Source organism: Leucoraja erinacea, chromosome 39 (genome assembly GCF_028641065.1).
Source record: "Leucoraja erinacea ecotype New England chromosome 39, Leri_hhj_1, whole genome shotgun sequence".
In the NCBI taxonomy this organism is placed as follows: domain Eukaryota; kingdom Metazoa; phylum Chordata; class Chondrichthyes; order Rajiformes; family Rajidae; genus Leucoraja; species Leucoraja erinaceus.
Genome location: NC_073415.1, coordinates 6,763,334 through 6,781,465, shown reverse-complemented (window position 1 = coordinate 6,781,465; position 18,132 = coordinate 6,763,334). Strand labels below are relative to the sequence as shown.

At 48.0% G+C, this 18,132-nt stretch overlaps 1 protein-coding gene across 2 annotated transcripts in view; it reads right to left on the bottom strand.

The window, feature by feature from the left end:
• The window catches only part of LOC129714470 (collagen alpha-1(XI) chain-like), a 188,670-nt gene extending 173,799 nt beyond the window's left edge, over positions 1–14,871 (bottom strand). For both annotated transcript variants that reach the window (XM_055664082.1, XM_055664083.1), the window contains exon 1: positions 14,318–14,871. In XM_055664082.1, coding sequence (XP_055520057.1) covers positions 14,318–14,408 — 91 coding nt within the window. In that variant the 5' untranslated portion in view covers positions 14,409–14,871. The remainder of the gene's footprint in view (positions 1–14,317) is intronic.
• Positions 14,872–18,132: the final 3,261 nt, after the last annotated feature.

Genomic DNA, 18,132 nt, shown 5'->3' with positions numbered 1-18,132 from the left:
GCCTGTCCCGCTGAGTTACTCCAGCGTTTTGAGTCTACTTTTGGTTTAAACAAGCATCTGCAGTTCCTTCCTACACATTTATTTCTCGGAGTGGTCAGTTTGAAATAAGTGGTTGGTGGGAAATATTGGCTACTCGCTCCGTCCTACCATGCAGGAGTTAGACACACGAGAACCTTGAGGTGATATACTGCATTTAAGAAAGAACTGCAGATGCTGGAAAATCAAAGGTAGACAAAAGTGCTGGAGGAGCTTAGCGGGTGCAGCAGCATCTATGGAGCGAAGGAAATAGGCAACGTTTCGGGCCGAAACCCTTCTTCAGACCCTGGTCCGAAACATTGCCCATTTCCTTCGCTCCATAGATGCTGCTGCACCCGCTGAGTTTCTCCAGCATTTTTGTGTACCTTTAAAATATCTTTAATCGGATGTGATCTTGAACTGAACGTTAACCCCTCTATGCAGTATCTGTGCAATGTGGGCGGCTCAATTGCAATCATAGAAACACAGAAACGTAGAAAATAGGTGCTGGCCCCTTTGAGCCAGCACCACCATTCATTGTGATCACGGCTGATCATCCACAATCAGTGCCCCGTGCCTGCCTTCTCCCCACATCCCTCGACTCCACTAGCCCCTAGAGGTCTATCTAACTCTTTTAAATTCATCCAGTGATTTGGCCTCCACTGCCCTCTGTGGCAATTGGTGAATGTGACAATAGATGTGAGCTTGAACTTACAACTGATCAGCAATCTCTACGATGGTACTCACTTGTATGGGAATCGAACCCGCAGCCTTCAGTCAAAGACAGGCACACTATCCTCTAATCCACAACAGACTAAGGGAATTCGGCACACCCTCAATAATTCTTACTGATGCCTACAGGTGCACCATAAAATTCATCTCATCAAGATGCATTTAAAAAAAGACCCAAAGTGCTGGAGTAACACAGCAGGTCAGGCAGCACCTCTGGAGAACATGGATTGGTGACGTTTTGAGTCAGGACCCTTCTTCAGAGGGACGCTCCTCATGCAATCTAAAGAAGGGAGTCAGGGGTTATGGGGAGAAGGCGGGAGGAGGGGGTTGAGAGAGGAAGATAGATCAGCCATGATTCAATGGTGGAGTAGACCTAATTCTGCGGAGGAGTTGCTGCCTTACAGCGAATGCAGTGCCGGAGACCCGGGTTCGATCCCAACTAGGGGGCTGTCTATACGAAGTTTGTACGTTCTCCCCGTGATCTGCGAGGGGTTTACTCCGAGATCTTCAGTTTCCTCCCACGCTCCAAAGACATAGGTTAATTGGCTTTGATAAATGTAAAGGTTGACCCCAGTGTTAGTGTGCGGGGATCGCTGGTCAGTACGGACACGGTGGGCCGAAGGGCCTGTTTCCACGCTGTATCTCCAAACTAAACTTATGGACATGAACAAGAATCAGGATGTCTACCCTATCTAAGCCTCTCAGAGTTTTATATACAAGCTTCCCCTTCACCTCCTCCTTAGTAAAGAGCAGTGGGGTGCGTATTTAAATAAGGTTTCTGGAAGGCCAGTACATGAGAACATGATTCACAAATGCATAGTTTCTTGCCCAGAGTAAGTCAATCGAGGACCAGAGGACATAGGTTTAAGGTGAAGGGGAAAAGACTTCATAGGCATCTGAGGGGTAACCTTTTCGCACAAAGGGTGGTGGGTGTGTGGAACGAGCTGCCAGAGGAGGTAGTTGAGGCTGGGACATTTAAGTAACTTGTCCTATCCATGGTCAGACAGGAGCATGGATAGGACAAGTTTGGAGGGACATGGGCCAAACGCTGGACGTGTGGGCAGGTTGGGCCTGTTTCCACGCTGTATCACTCTCCGACTCCAACATGCCCATATTCCAGGCGCATTTCTGCAGGAAAGAACTGCAGATGCTGGTTTAAATCGAAGTTAGACACAAACTGTTGGAGTAACTCAGCGGGCAAGGCTGCATCTCTGGAGAGAAGGAATGGGTGATGTCTCGGGTCGAGACCCTTCTTCAGGCCTTGTTTAAAAGAATGTGAACTCTGGGACAGAGGGGGGGGGGGGGAGACACTCAAAGCCCTGGGAGAGAGAAAGAGCCTAATGGGTCGGCATGATCTTTATCGTGTTTACCTTGCTGGCTGAGGCCCCCCTGCATTCCCCACTCACGGCAGACGGCAGGCAGGCAGGCAGGCAGCCACGCTAGTGACTGGAGTCAGACGATCAACATTCCGGCTGCAGATCAAGTGGCTCCAAGCCGACCTCCCGCGCTAACCACTTTTCCTTCAGGCTGCAATGATTTCCAACAATTCTCCAACCTCCCCCTGCCCCCACGTCGATGTAATGTGGTCGTGAACTTTCAGAGTCTAAGCTCACCGATCCATCAACAGCGGGTAACATTTTGTGTGCGTTTTACTCCTCTTGTATTGTGGAGACACTTCATTCTTACGAATGGATATATAGCCCATGTTTCCTGTGTTCTGTTACCTAAAAACTGTCCTGAGTTGCCTGAGGGGCTTCTGTTTGCTTGATGTTGGCTTACAGTGTGGAAACAGGCCCTTCAGCCCAACTTGCCCACACTAACCAACATGTCAACTTGCCCACACTAACCAACATCTCTGGGGAGAAGGAATTGGTGACGTTTTGGGTCGAGACCCTTCTTCAGACTGGTTAGGGATATGTTCTGTTCAAGAAGGAACTGCAGATGCTTGAAAAACGAAGGTACACAAAAATGCTGGGGCAACTCAGCGGGTGCAGCAGCATCTATGGAGCGAAGGAAATAGGTAATGTTTCGGGCCGAAACCCTTCTTCAGGCTGATGTTCTGTTGTGCTGAAGCAAAGCAAGAATTTCATATTCCTGTCAGGGACACATGACATTAAACTCTCTAGGCTTGTCTTGACTTGACCTGATGTCCCATCTACACTAGTCCCACCTGCCCGTGTTTGGCCAACATCCCTCTAAACCTGTTTGTACAGAATTAGTACATTCTCCCTGTGACTGAGTGGTTTTCTCCGGGTGCTCCGGTTTCCTCCCACACTACAAAGATGTACAGGTCTGTAGTTTAATTGTAAATTGTCCCTGGAGGGTAAGATAGAAGTGTGACACAAAAGGCAGGAGTAACTCAGCGGGACAGGCAGCATCTCTGGAGCGAAGGAATGGGTGACGTTTTGGGTCGAGACCCTTCTTCAGACTGGTTAGGGATAAGGGAAACGAGATGTAGATGATGATGTGGAGAGAGAAAGAAAATGAATAAAAGATATGCAAAAAAATAATGATGATAGAGGAACCAGGATAGAATTAGTATGAACGGGTGATCGCTGGGCAGTACAGACTCGGTGGGCTGAAGGGCCTGTTTCCACACTGTATCTCTAAACATCCACATAAGAGATTGTCTCTGAGAGAGGCATGATTGACAGAGTAGATGCCAGGAAGCTGGAATATTTGGAATGAGGGTACGGAGTCTTGCAATCAGGGGGTCGACTGGTTTACGACTAAGATGGAGTCATACATAGCGGAGACAGGCTATTTGGCCCAACTTGCATCTGCATACCCCAACTACACGAGCCACACCTGCCTGGTAAAGTAGTCACCCTTGGATGTAGGACATAGACCATAGAACACAAGAACAGGCCATTCGGCCCACAATGTCGGCACCAAACATGATGCCAAGACCATCTCATGTTGACCAACACAATCCATATCCCTCCATTCCCCACATATCCTTGTGCCTGTCCCGCTAAATCAGTGATTCACAACCTGGGGCCATGGCACATTTCAGGGGGGGCCACAGAAAAATCTGGGGATTTAGGGGGCCACAGGTTCAATGAAGGGGGGCACTTTTTTTTCTGCTAATAATAACCATATAACCATATAACAATTACAGCACGGAAACAGGCCATCTCGACCCTTCTAGTCCGTGCCGAACACATAATCTCCCCTAGTCCCATATACCTGCGCTCAGACCATAACCCTCCATTCCCTTCCGATCCATATAACTACCCAATTTATTTTTAAATGATAAAAACGAACCTGCCTCCACCACCTTCACTGGAAGCTCATTCCACACAGCTACCACTCTCTGAGTGTCAATGTCAGGTGAGGGGGGTGGGGGGGGGGGGGGGGGGGGGGGGGGGGGGCACAGAAAAATTAAAGAGCCCAAGGGGGCCATGAACAAAAAAAGGTTGCAAACCACTGTGCTAAATGACTCCAGCACTTTGTGGCCTCTTAGGAGATTAACGGAGTAATCGTGGGCAAGCTTGGTGGTGTTGCTATTTGGTTTTCGAGCCCAGCAGTTTGATAACATCACTGTAACGCATTGGGAGCATGAAATGCACGGAACGTTGTGCAGACTACAGGGGATTACACAGATGCAGATTTCAGCAGCGAGAGAGGAACAAGGAGCATTGCGCCACAGCGACTAATTCCGCTCACTGTCTGCCACAGTTCTGGCCCACTGGTCCAGAAACAAGAGTCCACATCCAAACACGACAGCTGGGAAATTAATTCAAGTCATTACAGAAATCCAAAAAATTCAAAGCTTAACGCTAACCTCGGCAACAGTAACCGTGAGAGTACTGGAGTGTGACAAAGCCCCATCTGCTTTGCTAATGTTCTCAGGGAAGGGAATCTGGCATCAGTGCCCACTTGGGCTGGCTCAGTAGTTAGAGCTGCTGCCTCGTAGCTCCAGGGATTCCGGCTCGATCTTCACCCCTGGTGGACTCTGCTCTCTGTGGGCTTCCCCTGGTGCTACAGTTTCATCCCAAGGAGGTGGCGCAGCAGTAGAGTTCCTGCCTTATGCCCCTGTCCCACTTAGGAAACCTGAACGGAAACATCTGGAGACTTTGCGCCCCACCCAAGGTTTCCGTGCGGTTCCCAGAGGTTTTTTGTCAGTCTCCCTACCTGCTTCCACTACCTGCAACCTCCGGGAACCACCTGCAAGATGTTTCCTTCCGTGGGAAGGGGCCAGCGCCACGGAAACAGCTGCCGGAATGGGTGACCTGCAAAGTCCGGTTTCCTCCCAGAGGTTTTGACCGGTTCAGGTGTGGGATAGTGCCTAAATGGGTGGGGACCCAGCGGCCATTAAACTAGCACCAGAGTCCTTAGAAATCAGAGATGAATCAGGTAGAGTCGATCCCTGAGATAGTCCCCTGGTACAGCTGGACCGTTTTCACTCCTCTTGTACAGACATTTGTACGTTCCCAAGAATTCCAACAGTATGACCTGTGTGGGTTTTAGACAAAAAATGCTGGAGTAACTCAGCAGGACGGCAGGGGTGCTCCAGTTTCCTCCCACACTCCAAAGACGTGCAGGTTTGAAGATCAATTGACTTCGGTAAATATTGTAAATTTTGTACCCTTCCATATCTCCAATTTCCCTCTCCCCCTGACACTCATTCTGAAGAAACATAAAAACAGGTGCAGGAGTAGGCCATTCGGACTATTTTCATTGTTCATTGTCGAGCCAGCACCGCCATTCAATATGATCATGGCTGATCATCCAACTCGGTATCCTGTACCTGCCTTCTCTCCATACCCCGATACCTTTAGCCACAAGGGCCACATCTAACTCCCTCTTAAATATAGCCAATGAACTGGCCTCAACTACCTTCTGTGGCAGAGAATTCCAGAGATTCACCACTCTCTGTGTAAATTTTTTTTTTTTCATCTCTGTCCTAAAAGATTTCCCCCTTATCCTTAAACTGTGACCCCTTGTTCTGGACTTCCCCAACATCGGGAACAATCTTCCTGCATCTAGCCTGCCCAACCCCTTAAGAATTTTGTACATTTCTATAAGATCCCCCCTCAATCTTCAAAGAAGGGTCTCAACCCGAAACGTCACCCATTCCTTCTCTCCAGACATGCTGCCTGTCCCGCTGAATTACTCCAGCATTTTGTGTCTGATTTCAGTGATTATCGGGGAGGGCACCATTCAATGTTCACCGTTCCATACAAGGAGAAAATACGATCAAGTTCAGAAGCTTCTTTGAAGTACGCAGATAAGCTTTCTCAACTTCATCTGAGCCTCACACCCACGGTTCTCTCCATTGTTTATCTGTTTCTGAAAACATTTTTGGCATTGTTAAACAGGCCAGTGAAATAATCCATTTCTGGAATTTAGTTTAATTTAGTATTAGAGATACAGCATGGAAACAGGCCCTTCGGCCCACTGAGTCTGTGCTGACAAGTGATCACCCGTGCATTCGTTCAATCCTACACACTCGGGACAATTTACATGTGAATTAACCTACTTTGGAGTTTGGGAGGAAACCGGAGCACCCGGAGCAAACCCACGCTGTCAGAAGGAGAAGGTACAAATTCTGGGGCACTGAGTCCATGCGATCCACACACATTAACACTATCCTACACACACTAGGGACAATTTACATTTATACCAAGCCAATCAACCTACAAACCTGGAGGTCTTTGGAGTGTGGGAGGAAACCGGAGCTTCCCGGTGGAAACCACACGGTCACGGGGGAAAACGTTCAAACTCCGTACAAACAGCACCCGCAGTCAGTGAGTCTGTGGAATTCTCTGCCTCAGAGGGTGGTGGAGGCCCGTTCTCTGGATGCTTTCAAGAGAGAGCTAGATAGGGCTCTTAAAGATAGCGGAGTCAGGGGATATGGGGAGAAGGCAGGAACGGGGCACTGATTGGGGATGATCAGCCATGATCACATTGAATGGCGGTGCTGGCTCGAAGGGCCTACTCCTGCACCTATTGTCTATTATCTGTACAGACTGCACCCGTAGTCAGGATCGAACCCAAGTCTCTGGCACTGTGAGGCAGCAAATGCCCAGTCCATCATCGGCTCTGACCTTCCTTCCATCGAGGGGATTTATCGCAGTCGCTGCCTCAAAAAGACTGGCAGTATCATCAAAGACCCACACCATCCTGGCCACACACTCATCTCCCTGCTACCTTCAGGTAGAAAGTACAGGAGCCTGAAGACTGCAACAACCAGGTTCAGGAATAGCTACTTCCCCACAGCCATCAGGATATTAAACCTGGCTCGGACAAAACTCTGATTATTAATAACCATTTTCTGTTATTTGCACTTTATCAGTTTATTTATTCATGTGTGTGTATATATTTATATCATGGTATATGGACACACTGATCTGTTTTGTAGTGAATGCCTACTATGTTCTGTGTGCTGAAGCAAAGCAAGAATTTCATTGTCCTATACAGGGACACATGACAATAAACTCACTTGAACTTGGACAACTCTATCACTGCGCCACCGTGCTGAGAATCTTGGAGTATCCAGGAACTGCAGATGCTGGTTTACACAAAGGAACACAGTGCTGGAGTAACTCAGCGGGCCAAGCGGCATCTCTGGAGAACGTGAGTAGGTGACGGTCCGTGCCAGGAGAAGTCTAAAGAAGGTCCTCCAGAGGAGTTGCCAGACCCGCCGAGTTACTCCAGCATTTTGTGTTTATTTAAACGCTTGCTGGCACCAGTTCCTCACCTCCAGCCAGCCCTGTGTATTAACCGCCCCCAAGTAGTCTTGGTACGTTGCCTCTGCTTGCTGTCAACTTTATTGCTGTTTTATAATCCAAGAACCCTTCCAAGCACCTCATATGCAACAGAAAGTTATGGAATTCATCCCTAGCCAGCAGTAAATCCAAGCTGATGGTCAAAATACACCTCTATATTCTTGAAAGAGCTACGAGCAGACGGAAAGTTCCCACCCGTTACTTCAGGCTCAACACTAAATATTCCGTGGTGTGAATTAGAGAACAGCGAATACTCTTTGTGTCCTTCCGAACATTCCTCCCTCCAATCTAAACAACTTGAAGCCCACCTAAATAACTCGAAGCCCACCTAAATAATTCGAAGATAGACACAGAATGCTGGAGTCACTCAGCAGGACAGGCAGCATCTCTGGAGAGAAGGAATGGGTCGAGACCCTTCTTCAGTCACCCATTCCTTCTTGCCAGAGATGCTGCCTGACCCGATGAGTTACTCCAATATTTTGTGTCTATCTTCCATTTATCTTCCGTTTTCTTCTTCCGTTTGTGTCTATCTATCGCCAAGGACTGCTCTCACCCCAACCATGGACTGTTTACCCTCCTACCATCCGGGAGGCGTTACAGGTCTCTCCGTTGCCGAACCAGCAGGTCGAGGAACAGCTTCTTTCCGGCGGCTGTCACTCTACTCAACAACGTACCTCGGTGACTGCCAATCACCACCCCCCCCCCGGACACTTATTATTATTTATTCAAATCGTTTGCTATGTCGCTCTTCCAGGGAGATGCTAAATGCATTTCGTTGTCTCTGTACTGTACACTGGCAATGACAATTAAAATTGAATCTGAATCTGAATCTTTAAACCAGCATCTGCAGTTCCTTGCTACTCATAGCAACAGGTTAACTGATCTTCACATCATGTGCCGCTTGCTAATCCATTCCATGCTGATCTTGGCGTACCCAACCATATGGATTCAGAGCTAATTCAGAAGTAATTGGCTGTGATATTCACACAGCTACCCGGAGAATTCGATGGACCCGCCTGCTTGCAGGAGGTTGTTGACTTACAGGAGGTTGTTTCAGGAGATGCCTCTAACCAAATCGTGTGGGAAGGAACTGCAGATGCCGAAGATAGGCACAACATGCCGGAGTAACTCGGAGCAAGAGCAGGACTCGCTATCAAAACGTGGAGGCTTCGGAGGCTCAATCCAGCTCTAAAAGCGGAGGTTTTTAAATCGGTATCACAAAAAATCCCCCCCTCCCCTCTCAAAACATGGGGGGGGACGTGTCCCCTCTGGCCCCCACACGGGTTTTCCGCCCCCTGACTCGGAGGGTCAGGCAGCATCTCTGGAGAGAAGGAGTGGGTGGCGTTTCAGGTCGAGACCCTTCTTCAGACTAGTGGCGGGTGTCCAAAGAAGGGTCTCGACCCAAAACTCCACCCAACTTCTCCCTAGAGGTGCTCCCCGTGTACAAAGTGCCTATGTTACCGATGCTGATACAACAATTACAAGAGGCGTAGATAGGGTAGACAGCCTGAGCCTTCTAACACCGAAGATGGAAATGGCAAAGAATACTTATAAGGTGAGTGGGGAAAGCTTAAAGGGAATGTTCATACGTGATAGGATCAGCACTAGGCCATTCAGCCTATCTAGTCTACTCCACCATTCAATCGTGGCTGATCTATCTCTCCCAGTATGTGTGGGGTATGTTTTTTATATGGACTGTGGTGGGTGCCTGGATATCACTACTGAGGCTGGTGAGACACATATATGATAGTGGGTTTAAGAAACTTTTAGATCAGCACATGGAGATGCAGGTTATTTGCCAGCAGAGGAGATTGGTTTAGAAACATAGAAAATAGGTGCAGGAGGAGGCCATTCGGCCCTGCGAGCCAGCACCGCCATTCATTGTGATCATGGCTGATCGTCCCCAATCAATAACCCGTGCCTGCCTTCTCCCCATATCCCTTGACTCCACCAGCCCCAAGAGCTCTATCTAACTCTCTCTTAAATCCATCCAGTGACTTGGCCTCCACTGCCCTCTGTGGCAGGGAATTCCATAAATTCATAACTCTCTGGGTGAAAAAGTTTTTTCTCACCTCAGTCTTAAATGGCCTCCCCTTTAGTTTAACTTGGTATTACAGTCAGTACACGCATTGCGGGCCGAAAGGGCGTGTTCCTGTGCTGTACTGATGGATAAATGTGAGGTTATCCATTTTGGTGGCAAAAACGGGAAAGCAGATTATTATCTAAATGGTGGCCGATTGGGAAAGGGGGAGATGCAGCGAGACCTGGGTGTCATGGTACACCAGTCATTGAAGGTAGGCATGCAGGTGCAGCAGGCAGTAAAGAAAGCGGATGGTATGTTAGCTTTCATTGCAAAAGGATTTGAGTATAGGAGCAGGGAGGTTCTACTGCAGTTGTACAGGGTCTTGGTGAGACCACACCTGGAGTATTGCGTACAGTTATGGTCTCCAAATCTGAGGAAGGACATTATTGCCATAGAGGGAGTGCAGAGACGGTTCACCAGACTGATTCCTGGGATGTCAGGACTGTCTTATGAAGAAAGACTGGATAGACTTGGTTTATACTCTCTAGAATTTAGGAGATTGAGAGGGGATCTTATAGAAACTTACAAAATTCTTAAGGGGTTGGACAGGCTAGATGCAGGAAGATTGTTCCCGATGTTAGGGAAGTCCAGGACAAGGGGTCAACAGCTTAAGGATAAGGAGGAAATCCTTTAAAACCGAGATGAGAAGAACTTTTTTCACACAGAGAGTGGTGAATCTCTGGAACTCTCTGCCACAGAGGGTAGTTGAGGCCAGTTCATTGGCTATATTTAAGAGGGAGTTAGATGTGGCCCTTGTGGCTAAGGGGATCAGGGGGTATGGAGAGAAGGCAGGTACGGGATACTGAGTTGGATGATCAGCCATGATCATATTGAATGGCGGTGCAGGCTCGAAGGGCCGAATGGCCTACTCCTGCATCTAATTTCTATGTTTCTATGTTTCTATGTTTACTGTTCTGTGTTCTATGGTCAGAAAGAGTCATAGAGTGATACAGTGTGGAAACGGGCCCTTCAGACCAATTGCCCGCATTGACCAACATTTTCCATCTACACCAGTTCCACCTGCCTTTGTCTGGCCCATATTCCTCTAAATCTGTCCGACTAATGTACCTGTTGAGTTGTTTCGTGAACGTTGTGATAGCTCCTGCCTCAACTACCTCCTCCGGTAGCTCGCTCCATACACCCACCACCCTTTGTGGAGAATCTAAACCCCAAAGGTGCGATGGGAAATCCTCAGGAGAAGGTGAAGGGCCTGCAGGAAGAGTTGATCTTTTCCAGCATGTTGCCTTCCAGGGAAGGTCCACGCATTGGGGTGGCGCAGCAATAGAGTTGCTGCCTTACCGCGCCAGAGACTCGGGTTCGATCCTGACTATGGGTGCTGTCTCTATGGAGTTTGCACGTTCTCCCTGTGATCTCGTGGGTTTTCTCCAGGTACGCTGGTTTTATCCCACACTCCAAAGACGTGCAGGTTTGTAGGTTAATTGGCTTTGGTAAAATTGTAAATTGACCGTAGTGTGTGTAAGATAGTGCTAGTGTACGGGATGATCGCTAGTCAGTGTGGACTCGGTGGGCTAAAGGCAGTGCCGGACTGGCCAGGGTGTCAGCTTGCCCGATGGCAAGTGGGCCCCCTTTGTCCCCTGGCAACCATTATTTTTAGACCCATGCCACCACTGGCCACAGGTCCTGTTTCCGTGCTGTATCTCTAAACTAAACGAGTCGGGCCAAGTTCTGGAAGCAGGAAGAGATTATGATCTCATGACAGGGTGCTGAATCTGTGGAATTTATTGCAACAGAAGGCTGTGGAGGCCAAGTCAGTGGATATTTTTGAAGGCAGAGATGGATAGATTCTTGATTAGTATGGGTCAGGGGTTATGGGGAGAAGGCAGAAGAAGGGGGTTAGGAGGGAGAGATAGATCAGCCATGATTGAATGGCGGTGTAGACTTGATGGGCCGAATGGCCTCATTCTGGTCCTATCACGTGTGGCAATGCCGTGGGAGGTAAGAGGCAAAGACAGCAGAACAGATCCCTCTCCTGGCAAATAACACTCTGCCTGATAAGTTAGACAAGTTGGCCAATTGGCAGAGCAGGGAGAGCAGTGGCATCTTGCCCCAGAATGAGTCAGTCCATGGACAGGAGAAGAGCGAGGAGCAGTGCAGGAAAACTTTACACATGACGACTTTACGAACAAATCTTCCTTAATTGGTAGCGCTGGGCATGGTTTCTCCAATCCAACACCTGATGCACTTTAATGGGCTGGCTTCCCAGCACAGACCCGAGCCACTTGATTTACTGCAGGACTGCAAATCACCGCCCTAGAGCGGAGTAGGTCAGCTTGCATCCGAGAGAGAAAACACACTGCCAAACCACCATTGAGAACTCCAGTCGAAGCACATCCCCACAGTTAATACACGCTAGTTAAAGGCATACTTCACCAAGCAAATAAACTGAAGGGGGCGGGAAGCGGTGACCAGAACCAAGGGCCACACAGTTTCAGGATAAGGGGTAGGCCATTTAGGACTGATCTTTTTCCACCCAGAGAGTTGGGAATCTGTATTCCTGCGGGGGGGAAGAGGGCAGGGAGGAGAGGGCAGGGAGGAGAGGGCAGGGAGGAGAGGGCAGGGAGGAGAGGGCAGGGAGGAGAGGAAGAATATTGTACAGGCAGCTCGGCATATGTAGTTCTAGCCTAGTGGCAACGCAGCCCCCAACACAAAAAGCTGGAGTAACTCAGCGGGACAGGCAGCATCCCTGGAGAGAAGGAATGGGTCGAGACCCTCCTTCAGACCAGGGGCAGCGAGGGGCCGGGACGCGGGCACATTCCTGTGGGCCAGTGTGGCACGGATCTGTGTCTCTGCAGATGCAACAACCCCTGTTTGAACCTCTCGGCGGGGACACCGCTGCAGCCGGAAAGCGGGTTGGACTGAAGGAGCATCATTCGCGAGGGCGGGGGCTTTGGTATTTCCAAACCTCCCGAGTAGGAAGCAACTGCAGATGCTGCTTTAAACGTGTAGACTCAAGATGCTAGGGTTAACTCAGCGGGACAGGCAGCATCTCTGGAGAAGCAGTTCCTTGCTAACGATACATTCCCTCGCTGATGTTGCCTGTCCCGCTGAGTCCCTCCAGATTGTTGTGTCTATTTCCAAAAAACACCTTCAGCACCGGGCCAAGTCCACTTCAAACGAGGATAGAGACAACATTTTGTGTGTGTGGACTCAAGATTAGGGAATTGTATCATCCACGAAGTTTGGGTCTTTTCACAGCTGACTGGGAGAATTACATATTGACACAAAAAGCTGGAGTAACTCAGCGGGACAGGCAGCACCTCTGGAGAGAAGGAACTGGTGACCTTTCGGGTCGAGAGCATTCTTCAGACTGAGAGTCAGGGGAGAGGGGGACTCGAGGTATGAAAAGGTCATTGACAATTAGATGATGCCGTCTCACTTCAGCCCTGGGTTAAACATGGAAGCAACATTGTAGACACAAGGAACTGCAGATGCTAGTTTACAAGAAGAAAAAAACACAAAGTGCTGGAGTGACCCAACAGGTCAGGCAGCATCTCTGGATAACCACAGGCAACATTTCCAGTCGGGACACTTCTTCAGCCAAAACTATCAGTCCCAAGCTATTAATATCCTATTGACAATCTACACACCCCACATAGAAACAGGGGAAATGGGTGCAGGAGTAAGCCATTCGGCCTTCGAGCCACCACCGCCATTCAATATAATCATGGCTGATCATCCAAAATCAGTTCCCACTTTTTCCCCATATCCCTTAATTCCAGCGTTTACTTTAGACAGACACAGAGTGCTGGAGTAACTGTTCATACCTGCCTGGCCCGCTGAGTTACTCCAGCACTCTGTGTCTATCTTGGATCTGTTGGAGTTGGCATTGCACTCGGCATGCGGCGTGAAACCAAGCTCAGCATTGGATAAAAGTTTAGATTTGCAATAGGTTCCACCAATTAGTAGGGAACTCCCCCTTCAATTAGACCCAAAACTCAAATCAGCTGAGCATTATCTGTTTGCAAACCGTCCAACTCCTTGGAAAGTTCCTATTAAAGAGCCAATTTTCTTTTATAGTCTGAAGAAGGGTCTCGACCCGAAACGTCTTTCTAGAGGCGCTGCCCGTCCCGCTGGGTTACTCCAGCATTTTGTGTCTACCTCCAATATACTTCAGTTGCAACTTGCAAACGACATTGCTGCAAATCTCACGTTAACAGTCAATGATCTCGCTAGGGTTAAAAGAAAGGAATGAAACTGAAGGCACCGCCAACTCAAATCTCACCAACTTGATTAGCACGGGTGGCAAAGGTTATGGGGAGAAGGCAGGAGAATGGGGTTGAGAGGGAGAGATAGATAGACCAGCCACGATTGTATGCCGGTATAGATTCGATGGGCCGAATGGCCTAATTCTGCTCCCAGAACTCAAGAACAAACATGAAACACATTTGAAAGGCAAAACCCTGTCCACTTCTCAAAAGTTTAAAAAAAATCCATAACATCATCAAAGAAGTGTCTCGACCCGAAACTTCAGCTATTTCCTTCGCTCCATAGATGCTGCCTCACACCAGCTGAGTTCCTCCAGCATTTTTACCTAACATCATCAAAGTCTCACTTTCCGCTGACTTTGGTGAAGTTACCCAACTCCAGTTGGCAACATTTTAGTTTTCCAGGTTTTTAAAAAAAAATGTTGATTATTTGTAAAAAAAATAAATAACTCAGACATTGGGGACGAGCTAAAGAAGTTTCTTTGTGTTTCTTTTGCTTGCTAAGGGGAGGGGAAAAAACCGCTTACCTGTCGGCTTTGTTGAGCACTGGTGTAGAAGTGCAGCAATTAGTATCACACCGGCTTCCAGCAGCCAGCTCCTCGACTTCCAACACTCCATTCCCAATTCCTTGAACTTCCCGGAGATGGTAACAGTTTCTCCCCTACGCCAGGTTTCTTGAAAGGACCACTTGCAAAAGTTCCAGCGAGTTCATGTATCTGTGTATGAGACCTATGGAGCCATGAAGCTATTGCAGAGTTCGCCCTCTTTCATTCACACACACACTCTCTCTCTTTCCCTCTCTCCCGTTTTGCCTGTGCACTTTTTAAACCAGGCTTTCTCTAGACATGTTTGAGGAGGTGGGGGGTGTGGGATGAGATGACTATTTGTTTAGGGGGCTGTTTTAAAAAGAAATTCTGGGAAAGTTTTTACAAGTTTTCCACCCTCCTCCTCCTCCTTCTGTTCCTCTCTCTTCCTTCTGTACGGCGACTTGGTGGATCCGGCGAGAGAGAGAGAGAGAGAAATAGCTCGGCCGATCACATTGACACTGACAAAAGCCCAGGAAATAAAAACAAGGGCCCTTTGCTCACTGCCGTCGGCTGCCGGCGAAAAAATCCGCTGCCTGATTGGCCAAAAGTTTGTAACTCCTCAACTTCCAGATGATCATATTTCCTTTTTTTCCCCCGGAAAAGCAGGCTCAGTAGTTGTGCAGTGCTCTGGGAAGTTTGCAGTTCAAGATACCAGAGGAGCTCCTCTAGTATCTTTGGTTGAGGGTGAGAATGAAAAAAGATGTGGGTATTATTTTGCCGGTTGCGGTTTGGAGAGGCGCTTCCTTGTTTGATTTACAGGATGCTCAGCTCCAAAATCAAACCATAGCTCCCATTAAAACAGGGGAAATGTTGATTTCTCAAAACGAGACGTGTTTGAACACGCTGTGTGCATGGATAACAGTTTAAAGCGAGCTTTCCACATTGTATAAATGCAATGGGGAATTTAGCTTTGAGATGCAAAGTGTCCAATTTCATGTGAGTTGTTTTGTCAGGAGAGTGTGAGATTGCATTTTAAAGATTGCCAATAGCTGGAAGTCTGAAATCAAAAGCTATTTTCTATGTTTCTATGGGCTATTGATTGGGGACGATCAGCCATGATCACAATGAATGGCGGTGCTAGCTCGTAGGGCCGAATGGCCTCCTCCTGCACCTATTTTCTATGTTTCTAAATCAATCTCCTCTGCCTGCAAATAACCTGCATATCTAAAATGCTGGAAAACGCTCACTAGGTTAGGCAGCATCTGCGGAAAGAGATACTGTAAAGAGAAGCAACTGCAGATGCTGGTTTACACCGAAGATAGACACAGAGTGCTGGAGTAACTCAGCGGGTCAGGCAGCATCTCTGGAGAGAAGGATTGGGTGATGCTTTTCACACAGAGAGTGGTGACTCTCTGGAACTCTCTGCCACAGAGGGTAGTTGAGGCCAGTTCATTGGCTATATTTAAGAGGGAGTTAAATGTGGCCCTTGTGGCCAAGGGGATCAGGGGGTATGGAGAGAAGGCAGGTACGGGATACTGAGTTGGATGATCAGCCATGATCATATTGAATGGCGGTGCAGGCTCGAAGGGCCGAATGGCCTACTCCTGCACCTAATTTCTATGTTTCTATGTTTCAAGACCCTTCTTCAGACTGAGAGTCAGGGGAGAGGAATAAACTGGAGGTATGAAAAGGTTTAGAACAAATCATAGCCAGCACCGATGGCCAAGGAAAGGTGGAACCCACAATGCTCCATTGTTGGCTGTGGAAGAGGTGATAATGAAGGGATATATGGATGCAAACAGTGGAACTGGCAGGACCACTAGGATGGGAGAGAGAGGGGGAATGCAAGGGTTACTTGAAATTAGAGAAATCAATGTTCATACCACTGGGGTGTAAGCTGTCCAAGTGAAATATGAGGTGTTGTTCCTCCAATTTGCGTTTGACCTCACTCTGACAGTGGAGGAGGCCCTGGGCAGAAATGTCAGAGTGGGAATGGGAACTGCTGTCTGGCAGCATCGAAGACCCAGGTTCGATCCTGACCTCGGGTGCCGTCTCTGTGTGTGGAGTTTGCACGATCTCCCTATGACCACGTGGGTTTCCTCTGGGTGCTCCGGTTTCCTCCCACATCCCAAAGACTTGTGGGTTTGTAGGTTAATCGGCCCTCTGTAGATTGCCCCTAGTGTGTAGAGAGTGGATGAGAAAAAGGGATAACACAGAACTAGTGTGAACAGCATGATCAGTGGACTTGATGGGCCGAAGGGCCTGTTTCCATACTGTTTCTTTCATTCAATCAAACAAATTTAGGTGAAGACTTTGCATTCCAGCAACCCCAGTTCTGCTAATTTATCAATAATGTTGTCCTGTTGAGTTTAATTGTTTGTATAACTCATTATCACCTAGCCCACAGCCAACAACGGACCATTGTGGGCTCCACCTTTCCTTGATCATCGTTACTTTTTTTGCATGTCTTTCATTAATTTCTTCTACATCTCTCTACATCACCGTCCATATCTCTCGGTTCCCTCTCCCCTGACTCTCAGTCTGAAGAACGGTCTTGACCCGAAACGTCACCTATTCCTTTTCTCCAGAGATGCTGCCTGAGCCACTGAGTTACTCCGGTATTTTGTGTCTATCTTCGGTGTAAACCAGCATCTGAAGTTCCTTCCGACACATCACCTGGTGACGGGCACCCTGAGTTACTGGGACCTTACTGTTGCAAGGACCCGACCCAAAATGTCACCCATCCATTTCAGCAGAATTATGCCATTTGGCCCATCAAGTCTACACTGCCATTTGGCCCATCAAGTCTACACCAGCTAATCTATCTCTCCCTCCCAATCCCATTCTCCTGCCTTCTCCCCATAACCCCTGACACCCGTACTAATCAAGAATTGTTTATGTTTATAATTTGTTTGGTTGTTTTGTTGTTTGTCTTTTGCACAAAAGTCCGTGAGCATTGCCACTTTCATTTCACTGCACATCTCGTATGTGTATGTGACAAATAAACTTGACTTGACTTGACTTGACTTGAATCTATCTATCGCTTGCCTTAAATATATGCATTGACTTGGCCTCCACAGCCTTCTGTGGCAAAGAATTCTGCAGATTCACCACCCTTCAGAGAAGCTGCCTGACCCACTGAGTTACTCCGGCATTTTGTGTCTATATCTATCGATTTATCTTCATTTGACTCCTGTATCCTGTCCTCTCAGTCGGACAGGCATAAGTCCAAGTATAAAATGCCAACAGTCCAAAACAATTCACAATAAATTCCATTTCTGGAACTCTTCTCGGCCTGAAATCATTTCAATGTGTAACTGTAAGTTGAGTATTTCCCAAGTCCCCAAACTGTGTTTCTGTTCTCAGACCACACCTCCACACACCAGCTGCCACAGACACACTTGCAATTACTCAGAAGTATTATGTAATGTGTGTGGTCATTGATATAGGAACAGTTCCTTCGTTGCTCCTTGGCAGTGTACATGCCATCATGGCTCACATACGCACTTACTCAGAGCAGGATTTGAAGAATGTAAGTGGGAGTACAAGGGAATCCCAAGGGATCTGGCAAGCTTCCCTTCTCCAATTCCCTTCCATCAGGATCTGATGAATTAACATGAGCTTGCTTTCCGCATGCAGGAATACAAATGGAATTCAATGTGGAGAATTGTGAAGGGAGCAAGCAGGGTGAGAGAATGGTAAGAATGTGACTAATTAGGGAAATTGGAATGATCTTGGCATTCAACTCCACTAGGGCTGCACAGCGGTAGAGTGTTATGCCCCTGTCCCACTTAGGAAACCTGAACGGAAACCTC